The 10,595-nt window shown below is 35.9% G+C and overlaps 1 protein-coding gene across 1 annotated transcript in view; it reads right to left on the reverse strand.

The window, feature by feature from the left end:
- Window positions 1–249: 249 nt before the first annotated feature.
- The window catches only part of CUNH14orf39 (chromosome unknown C14orf39 homolog), a 52,407-nt gene continuing 42,061 nt past the window's right edge, over window positions 250–10,595 (reverse strand). The window contains 2 exon segments of the mRNA XM_017859438.1: window positions 250–1,329; window positions 6,349–6,406. Coding sequence (XP_017714927.1) covers window positions 1,130–1,329; window positions 6,349–6,406 — 258 coding nt within the window. The 3' untranslated portion in view covers window positions 250–1,129.

The following is a 10,595-nucleotide window of genomic DNA, read 5'->3' on the forward strand; positions in this document are numbered from 1 at the left end:
GAGAGCTGGGCAGGCCTCCTAAGCTGAACTGAAAAATAGCTCGAGAAGTAGGGAAAGAAGATTGGCTTTTGGTTTTTATGGTAGTTGGGGGTGGGATTGGGTTGGGGCTCCCATATGTGGTTTGAACTTCCTAATGGCACCAAAGGAAGGAGCAACCAGGCTTTCTGATCAACTTGACCAGATGTGGGGCAGAAAAGAAAAGAAGGGGTTAGGTTTAAAACTCATCAACAGTCACATCAAAATAAGGAGTCAAACTCTTTATTACTTGGTAACTCAATATAGCTAATTTACAAAGCACAAAATACAATGATATTGAGCAAAATGTTTACAGAAGTTCATCAAATATTAAATATCTTTATGTAAGCTATATAACTAATTGAAAAATACTGAACACAAAACATAAAGATGAAATTGTTTTTTATTGAAGGAGACAAAATTTTAAATGTTCTTCAAAAAATATTTAAGCAAAAAAAATATTAACAGGATCACCACTGATACAACAATCCAATTTTCAGAAATTACTCTTGCCCTTCACATTTAATTTTTATCCATTAAAGGCATTAACATGACTCATAAAATTAGAATTGTACCATGTGTTATACTAGAAGAAAATAACATGGATTTTGTTATTAACATAAATTATTTGAAATTATTATTATGGTACCACTCTGTATACTACATAGTGGAGCAAAAGTGAATCCCAATAATTTTAAAAGAAATTTTTAGTAGCTAAAGTACACTTCAGCAATAACTCTGGAGTTACTACTGCAGTTCTTGTTCTTATCAAAGTACCAACAATACTACCAGAAAAAAACCTTAGGTTCCAAGGAGAAGCAGGCTTAATATTTAAATAAAGAGTAATGAAAAAAGCCTCAAATTCTATTAAGATTAATAAAAGTTCTACCTGAACATGGCTCACAAAATCCAAACCAAAATAAATAATGATTAGTTAATAGCACACACAAAACCCAAAATATTCAGTATTTCAATATTTCAATAAATATAATCAAACAATGTAAACATTACTGCTTTAATCAACAAAAGAAAGCAGTCTTCATGTTTTAAGCAATAATGTAAATTTATGCCCTCATGAGTACAGAACAGTAAAATAATTCAAGGAATGACTAGCTCAAAAAAAAGTAAACTGTGTTGTATTTTGTGAGGAAGATGAAAAACCTTTTAAGGAAGAAGGTATTGAATTTTGACCCTGTCCAAATGAAAATGGAAAACTAAAATCATCTTTTCCAGCTCCAAATGTATGAGTTGAAGTGTCTGATGGAAAAGAAAATGTAAAGCCATCTTCTCCTTCTGGCTTCTCAAATAAGTTTCCTAAGGAAGATAAACATTACAATATCATGCTCTTCATCTTATATAAAATTTTTATAACCTACTGAATAATAGCATACTGCATACAATAAATATGGTAACATTCAATCATTCTTCTATTTAGCAGGTATTTAACTGTATTCCTCTTAAGTGCAAGGCATTGTCCTTGGTACTATGAAGATTAAAACAGACTCAAATTTAAACCCTATTTTCAAGTAATTTGAACTCTAGTATATAAAGAACTAGTATAAAAAGTAAAAAGTGGAATAAAACGCCTCAAATGAAGAGAATGATGCAGAGGCACAGAAACAGACATGAAAAGGATGCATTAGAGTAACAGAAATCTATTCAGCTTAGCAGGGGCAGTGAGAAATAATAAAGATGTATTAAGGAGAAATTAATGAGGATGAGCTTGGAAAGATTGCTGAATGTCCCACTATGGAATCTGGACTTTATTTAGTAGATAACAAGAATTCATTGAAGATTTTCAAGCAGAGATATGACATGATTTGAACTGCTGTGTAAGTATTATTCAGGAGAGAATAGGTACAAAGGCTGGAACAGGAGAGTCTAGAAGTGGGACTAACCAAAATAAAATAAAAGTCCATTGTCCAGTAAAGACGTAATGAAAGGCTAACCTTACCTACAATCATAGTGATGGTAATGGAGGAAAAAATGCTGAATCTGAGAGATACTATATAAGTTAAACTTATTCAACTATTATTTATTGAGTCACTACAATATACTGTTCATAGCATTGTTAAAGGAAACTGACAGAACATTAAAAAGAGTTCTAAAAGGAATTTTAAAATAAGCTTTAAATGTAGCTCTGGTTGATGAAGCCCAGAATTGCCATAAAGGAAAATATTGTTTTAATTTATTATATTACTTATTAATTAATAAAATTATACAATATACAATATATTTTCAACATCCCTAATTCGCAATTTAAAATTATCATTCAAATAGTTTTGAATGCTAATAGTAATCAAATATGTACTTGAAACAAGTCCTTTTAAAATATCTATTTTTATATAGGATTAATCAAATAGCATATTAAGCAAAATAATTTAGCTTTGCATCAGCTTTGAATGTTTGCATATATTTTTTTTAACTTTCATATAGTTTACTAACTTTATTTTATTTTAAACATCTCAGTTATTTCACCCTAAATAGAACCAAGCCAATCAGCAATAAGATGGGTGGATAGATGGATGGATGGACAGACAGATGGATAGATGGACAGACTGACTAACAGATACTTGTGTTCTTCCCCTCTCCCTTTCTCACTTTATTTTTTTGACTATGTGTATTTCTCAGTACACATCCATATGAGTTAAAGAAAAATAAGTATAATGGAAACACAGATCCAAAAAGAACTAAAATCTTGAATTTCCCTTTGAATAAATGAATTTGATTTTGTTTTTAATTTCACAAGAAGTTCATATGAACTCTTCATAAAACTCATATGATCACTGTAAATAAAAGAACACATTACTGTGCAAGGCAGCATTATAGGTGCTGTGGGGAATTCAAAGGTACAATTAAAAATCCCTGCCCTCAAAAAACCTGTGATCTAGAGAAGACTTTGTATAAATAATGATGGTAGAATGCTGAAATGTATAAAAAAGAAGAGATATTCAGAAAAGAGAGGGAGAAATCTTTTTGAAAAAGAAGGTTGAGGGGATAAATAAAAGGCATTATGGAAAAGAATTCTATCTTGAAAGATAGAGATAGAAGCTGAGGACTGCAAGAAGTAAAAAGCAGGTAAGAAAGGTGGGCATACTTGAGACACACTGAGTTCCAGAGTCTGGTCAAAGCACAGGTTACTCTTATAAGATAAAAGGTTTAAAAGGTATGTTGGGGGATGAATAGAGATTGGTTAATGATTATAAAAATACAGTTAGATGAAAGGAATAAGTTCTAGTATGGAATTTAAGAATAAGTTCTAGAGTAGTAGTATGGTTTACAAGAATTTATAGTATATTTTGACATAGCTAGAAGAGAAGATTTGGAATGTTCCCCACACAAAGAAATGATAAATGTCTGAGGTGATGGATATTCCAATTACCCTGATTTGATCATTACACATTGTATGTAGGTATCAAAATATCACATGGACCCCATAAATATGTACAACTATATACCAATAAAAAACAAAACAGGTAGTTGGAGCTAAATTAGAAAAGTAGAAGCATAATTTGATAGTCAATGGGGGAGTCACTTGAAGGTATCTGATTAGGGCAGTGACGATATGGCCACATTATGGGCACTGAAGGTTAATTAAGCTGTGATCTATAGGTAAGCTGAAAAACGGAAAACACCAATTAGGATGTTATTGTAATAGTCCAAGTGAATAGTAAGACTCTGAAATATAATGGTTTCCATGAAAATAGAAAATAAAAATAAATATTTGAGAGAGAACTGACAAAACTTGATGAATAGTTGAATGTAGTCACAGTCACAGAGAGAAGTTAAAATTGTTACTATGCTCCAAACATTAAAAGCCAGAATAATGGAGATACCATCAGGGACATCAGAAGGAGAACAAGTTTGATTTCAGCTACACTGAGTTTTTAATGTCAAAAGATGTCTGAAGAGATTTAAACTGTATAATCAGAAATAAGGTCCTAGAGTTTAGAAGTCAGTGCAGCAAGATATAAATTTGGTTATTATCTGTATGTAGTATATTTGAAAACACTGAAGTGAATGAGTGTCAAATGAATGAGAGTGTCAAAAAAGAGGATGTGGGCTGCGCGCGGTGGCTCACGCCTGTGATTCCAGCACTTTGGGAGGTGGAGGTGGGTGGATTGCCTGAGGTCAGGAATTTGAGACCAGCCTGGCCAACATAGTGAAACCCCGTCTCCACCAAAAATACAAAAAAATTAGCTGGACACGGTGGTGGGCGCCTGTAATCCCAGCTACTCGGGAGGCTGAGGCAGGAGAATCGCTTGAACCCAGGAGGCGGAGGTTGCTGTGCCGAGATCGTGCCATTGCACTCCAGCCTGGGCAACAAGAGTGAAACTCTCTCAGAAAAGAGGATGTAAATAGATTTAAATTTTTAGATGGTAGACATTTAATAAATACAATTGGTAGATTCATTCTGATCTCATAGCATTAAATATCATTTATAAAAATTCCAAAATCTGTGTCTCCATCTCACTGAATTCCAAATTCATATGTACAATTTCCTACTTTACTTTCACTTAGATATCTAATAAATAGGCTTTTCAATTAAAACACTTCCTAAATGAAACCCCTGGCTTCTCAATCTCAAATTACTCTTACAGCCTTCCATATTTCTATAAATGGCAACTCCATTCCAAGTTATTCATGTCAAAACCATGGCACAATCCTTTTTTCTCTCTCTCAATCCTTATATCCAGTCCATAAGCAAATTCTTCCAGCTCTATCTTCAGAACACTTTGTAACCAAAATCTAACATCTTCTCACCACTTCTACTACTACTCATCAATTCTCACTTTGTATCATTTTATAGCTTCCTGACCTTTCCCTGCTTTTGCCCTTGTTTCCATAGTCTGTTCTCCACATAGCAGCCAGAATAACTCTTTTAAAACCTGTCAGATCACTTCAGTCCTTTACTTAAAACCTTCCAGAGGCTTTCCATCTCACTCAGAAAAAAAACCCCAAAGTCCTTAATGATCTACAGGTCCCACATGATTTGCTCTCCATCCACCTCTTGGATTTAATCTCCCACCAGTCTCTCCTTCCTTATTCCACAAAGCATACCAATTTAACTAATTTTCAGTGAACATACTGGGTATGTTCCCATTTCAAGACCTTTTTGCCCTTTGCTTGGAACACTTTTCCCAGTAGCTTGTATCTGCACCTCCTTCTGCTCAATGTTGACTTTTAGTGATGCCTTTCCTGACTCCCTTGCAATACAGCAATCACCTTCCCAATCCAAGTATTCCCTATTTCCCTTACTCTACATTACTTTGCTGCATAGTGTTTATCACCAATAATAAGTAAAGAATTAACATCAAGCCTGGGCAGATTCGGGCCCACCTGGAAAAATGAACTTGAAGCCTGACTTCCCACAGCACTATTTTCACAGAATTAAGGTAAACATAGAATGTTTTATCTATCTAGTCTGCTGTGTGAGACTGCACCTGAATTAGAGGAGCTATGAGTTAACATACAGGCCTTGGGCCTCATGACTAGAAAAGTATAAAAGACTGGTGTGAAATTGAAGTTACATCTCTCGTGTGTCAAGGTGACCTACAGATGCAACATGCCTTTTGTCCATAACAGCCTGACATGTTCCTTGGGTGGCAGTGGCAAAAGAAGATGTATTACTTGGGTAGTTGGTGATCCTCTCAATGAAACAAGGATGCTGTACCTACCATTATCTCTTATCTTGTATCGTTCTATCACATAAAGGTAATATTAGATTAAAAATCATAATATGTGAGTCTGACTATTCAAGTCCATAACAATTGTTTTTTAGTGTACTATCTGATAAATTATACATTGATTTATTTGTCTATTTTCAGTTTCTCACACTAGAACATACACCATATGAGAATTTTTCATCCTTGTCCACTGTTCTGTCACCAGAGCCCAAAAGCATACCTGACATAAAATATAATACACATACACATTTATATTCATATGTTGAATGAATTAATCAAGCAAAGGAAAATGAAGAAAGAATATCCAATAAAAGTATCAAAGAGAGAAAAGGAAATCCAAAAATTACAGAAAAAAGATGGAAATAATCAACTATATCAAATGTTGCAAAGAGTCTTAATAAATACAAGATACCCATAATGTTTGATAACTGGGAGGTCAATAACCTTGGAGAAAGTAAGTTTTAATAGAGTAATGAGAAAAGCAAATTGCTTTAAAAAAGAAAGAAAATAATATCAGTGAGTAGTGCAGAAGTAACAGTAATTTCTAAAGAATAAATTGATCACCTAAGAAAATAAGTTAGAGAAACTAAATACTGTACTAACGAGTTAACATGTTTTTAAATGTAGCAAACTTCAAACAACTTACCAATCTCTTGCTCTGATGACAGAGGATTTAGATTTCTTGCAGAATAATGTTCATTAAACTGGAAAATAATTTCCATTACATATTACTTGTGAAATCAGTATATACAGTATATATATTTGAATCTAAAGCCTAGTTCTTCTAATATACAGAATTGAAGTAGACATATGGTACCTTTATATAGCACACTCTTATACTTAAAAAAGATCTATCTTCAAAACCTGTCATTTACTTATATTAAAATAAGGTCTGTTGATTTGATTCAGGCAAAATACACTGTACTAAAGATAGCTTCTACTTTAGAATTTAATATGATCTTTTGCTTTATCCTGAAAGCTTTTAACAAATCAGGTTCTTGGTTTTGTTTTGTTTTGTTTTTTGCCTAGAAAAGTAACAGAAAGTGGATAGCTTCACATCACTTCAGATCAAGTTTTGCTGCCAAAAGTCTATTTTCTCAGTAAAACAGGCTTTTTTAAAAAATGAGATCATGACAGCATTGTTTTCTGTGCACTTTTTTCCTCTTCACATTGCATCATGAGCTTTTGTCCATGTCATTATTCTTCTAAAATCTGACTCTTTTCATGGCTCTATAATATTCCTCTAAATAGACAAACCAGACAGTTTCAACCATCCTTTTATACTGGACATGTAAGTTGTTCCAACTTTGTTTCTTATATAAAAGCCACACCTGAATAAACACTGTTATGCACATTTATTTTTCTTTGACAGTTAATAAGGAAATCTGTTTTCTCATAGATTTTATAAGCCACTTGAATTTCTTTTTCAGTGAATTATCTATTTATCAAATGGACTTTGCTCATTTTTCTATTGAGAAAGTAATTTTTTACTTATTGGTACATATAAGCACTTTATATTCTAGAGATGTTAATTAATTCTTTGTAATCTTATTGCAAACATTTTACATCTTTGTCATTTTGCCCTTAAAATGTTTTAACATATAGAAGTTTAGATTTGGAGGTTGCTTCCAAGATGGCCAAATAGGAACAGCTCCAGTCTGCAGCTCCCAGCGAGATCGATGCAGAAGGCAGGTGATTTCTGCATTTCCAACTGAGGTATCTGGTTCATCTCAATGGGACTGGTTGGACAGTGGGTGCAGCCCACAGTGGGAAAGCCAAACCAGGGTGGGGCATCCCCTCACCTGTGAAGGGCATGGGGTTGAGGGATTTCCCTTTCCTAGCCAAGGGAGGCTGTGACAGACTGTGCCTGGAAAATACTGCACTTCGCCCAAGGTCTTAGCAACCAGCAAACCAGGAGATTCCCTCCTGTGCCTGGCTCGGCAGGTGCCATGCCCAAGGAGCCATGCTCACTGCTAGCACAACAGTCTGAGATCAACCTGCAAGGCTGCAGCCTGGCAGTGGGAGGGGCATCCACCATTGCTGAGGCTTGAGTAGGTAAACAAAGCATCCAGGAAGCTTAAACTGGCAGAGTCCACCACAGCTCAGCAAGGCCTACTGCCTCTATATGTTCAACTTCTGTGAGCAGGGCACAGCTGAACAAAAGGCACCAGAAAAATTATACAGACCTAAACATCCCTGTCTGACAGCTCTGAAGAGAGCAGTGGTTCTCCCAACATGGCGTTCGAGTTCAGAGAATGGACAGACTGCCTCCTTAAGTGGGTCCCTGACCCCCATGTAGCCTGACTGGGAGACACCTCCCAGTAGAGGCCGACAGACACGTCAAACAGGTAGGTGCCCCTCTGGGACAAAGATTCCAGAGAAAGGATCAGGCAGCAATATTTGCTACTCTGCAATATTTACTGTTCTGCAATATTCACTGTTCTGCAGCCTCCGCTGGTGATACCCAGGCAAACAAGGTCTGGAGTGGACCTCCAGCAAACTCCAACAGACCTGCAGCTGAGGGGCCTCACTGTTAGAAGGAAAACTAACAAACAGAAAGGAATAGCATCACTATCAACAAAAAGGATATCCACACCAAAACCCTATCTGTAGGTCACCAACATCAAACACCAAAGATAGATAAAACCACAAAGATGGGGAGAAACCAGAGCAGAAAAACTGAAAATTTCAAAAAACAGAGTGCCTCTTCTCCTCCAAAGGATCACAGCTCCTTGCCAGCAACGGAACAAAACTGGACAGAAAATTACTTTGACAAGTTGACAGAAGTAGGTTTCAGAAGTTCAGTAATGACAAACTTCTACAAGCTAAAGGAGTATGTTCTAACCTATCACAAGGAAGCTAAAAACCTTGAAAAAAGGTTAGACAAATGGCTAACCAGAATAAACAGTGTAGAGAAGACTTTGACCTGATGGAGCTGAAAACCACAGCATGAGAACTTTGGGACACATGCAAAAGCTTCAATAGTGGATTCAATCAAGTGGAAGAAAGGATATCACTGATTGAAGATCAAATTAATGAAATGAAGCAAAAAGACAAGATTAGAGAAAAAAGAGTAAAAAGAAACTAATAAAGCCTCCAAGAAATATGGGAATATGTGAAAAGATCAAATCTACATTTGATTGGTGTGCCTGAAAGTGATGGGGAGGATGGAACCAAGTTAGAAAACACTCTTCAGGATATAATCCAGGAGAACTTCCCTAACCTAGCAAGGCAGGCCAACATTCAAATGCAGGAAATACAGAGAACACCACAAAGATACTCTTTGAGAAGAGCAACCCCAAGGCACATAATTGTCAGATTCACCAAGGTTGAAATGAAGGAAACAATGTTAAGGGCAGCCAGAGAGAAAGGTCAGGTTACCCACAAAGGGAATCCCATCAGACTAACAGCGGATCTCTTGGCAGAAACCCTACAGGCCACAAGAGAGTGGCAGCCAATATTAAACATTCTTAAAGAAAAGAATTTTCAAGCCAGAATCTCATATCCAGCCAAGCTAAGCTTCATAAGTGAAGGAGAAATAAAATCCTTTACAGACAAGCAAATGCTGAGAGATTTTTGTCACCACCACCAGGCCTGCCTTACAAGAGCTCCTGAAGGAAGCACTAAACATGGAAAGGAACAACCAGTACCAGCCACTGCAAAAACATGCCAAATTGTAAAGACCATCGATGCTATGAAGAAACTGCATCAATTAACGGGCAAAATAACCAGCTAACATCATGACAGGATCAAATTCATATATAACAATATTAACCTTAAATGCAAATAGTCTAAATGCCCCAATTAAAAGACAAAGACTGGCAAATTGGATAAAGAGTCAAGACCCATCAGTGTGCTGTATTCAGGATACCCATCTTAGATGCAGAGACACAAATAGGCTCAAAATAAAGGGATGGAGGAAGATCTACCAAGCAAATGGAAAGCAAAAAAAAAAGCAGGAGTTGCAATCCTAGTCTCTGATAAAAGAGACTTTAAACCAACAAAGATAAAAAGAGACAAAGAAGGCCATTACGAAATGGTAAAGGGATAAATTCAACAAGAAGAGCTAACTATCCTAAATATATATGCACCCAATAAGGAGCACCCAGATTCATAAAGCAAGCCCTTAGAGACATACAAAGAGACTTAGATTCCCACATAATAATAATGGGAGACTTTAACACCCCACTGTCAATATTAGACAGATAAACGAGACAGAAGGTTAACAAGGATATCCAGGACTTGAACTCAGTTCTGCACCAAGTGGGCCTAATAGGCATCTATACAGTACTCTCCACCCCAAATCAACAGAATATACATATAAGTGCACCACACTGCACTTATTCTAAAATCGACCACATAATTGGAAGTAAAGCACTCCTCAACAAATGTAAAAGAACATAAATCACAACAAACTGTCTCTCAGACCACAGTGCAATCAAATTACACCTCAGGATTAAGAAACTCACTCAGATCCCCACAACTACGTGGAAACTGAACAACCTGCTCCTGAATGACTACTGGGTACATAACGAAATGAAGGCAGAAATAAAGATGTTCTTTGAAACCAATGAGAACAAAGACACAACGTACCAGAATCTCTGGGACACATTTAAAGCAGTGTGTAGAGGGAAATTTATAGCACTAAATGCCCACAAGAGAAAGCAGGAAAGATCTAAAATCAACACCATAACATCACAATTAAAAGAACTAGAGAAGCAAGAGCAAACAAATTCAAAAGCTAGCAGAAGGCAATAAATGAGATCAGAGCAGAACTGAAGAGCTAGAGACACAAAAAAAAAACCTTCAAAAAATCAATGAATCCAGGAGCTGGTTTTTAAAGATTATCAACAAAATAAATAGACCACTAGCCAGACTAATAAAGAAGAAAAG

Source organism: Rhinopithecus bieti, unplaced genomic scaffold (genome assembly GCF_001698545.2).
Source record: "Rhinopithecus bieti isolate Rb0 unplaced genomic scaffold, ASM169854v2 scaffold_50364, whole genome shotgun sequence".
Classification (NCBI taxonomy): domain Eukaryota; kingdom Metazoa; phylum Chordata; class Mammalia; order Primates; family Cercopithecidae; genus Rhinopithecus; species Rhinopithecus bieti.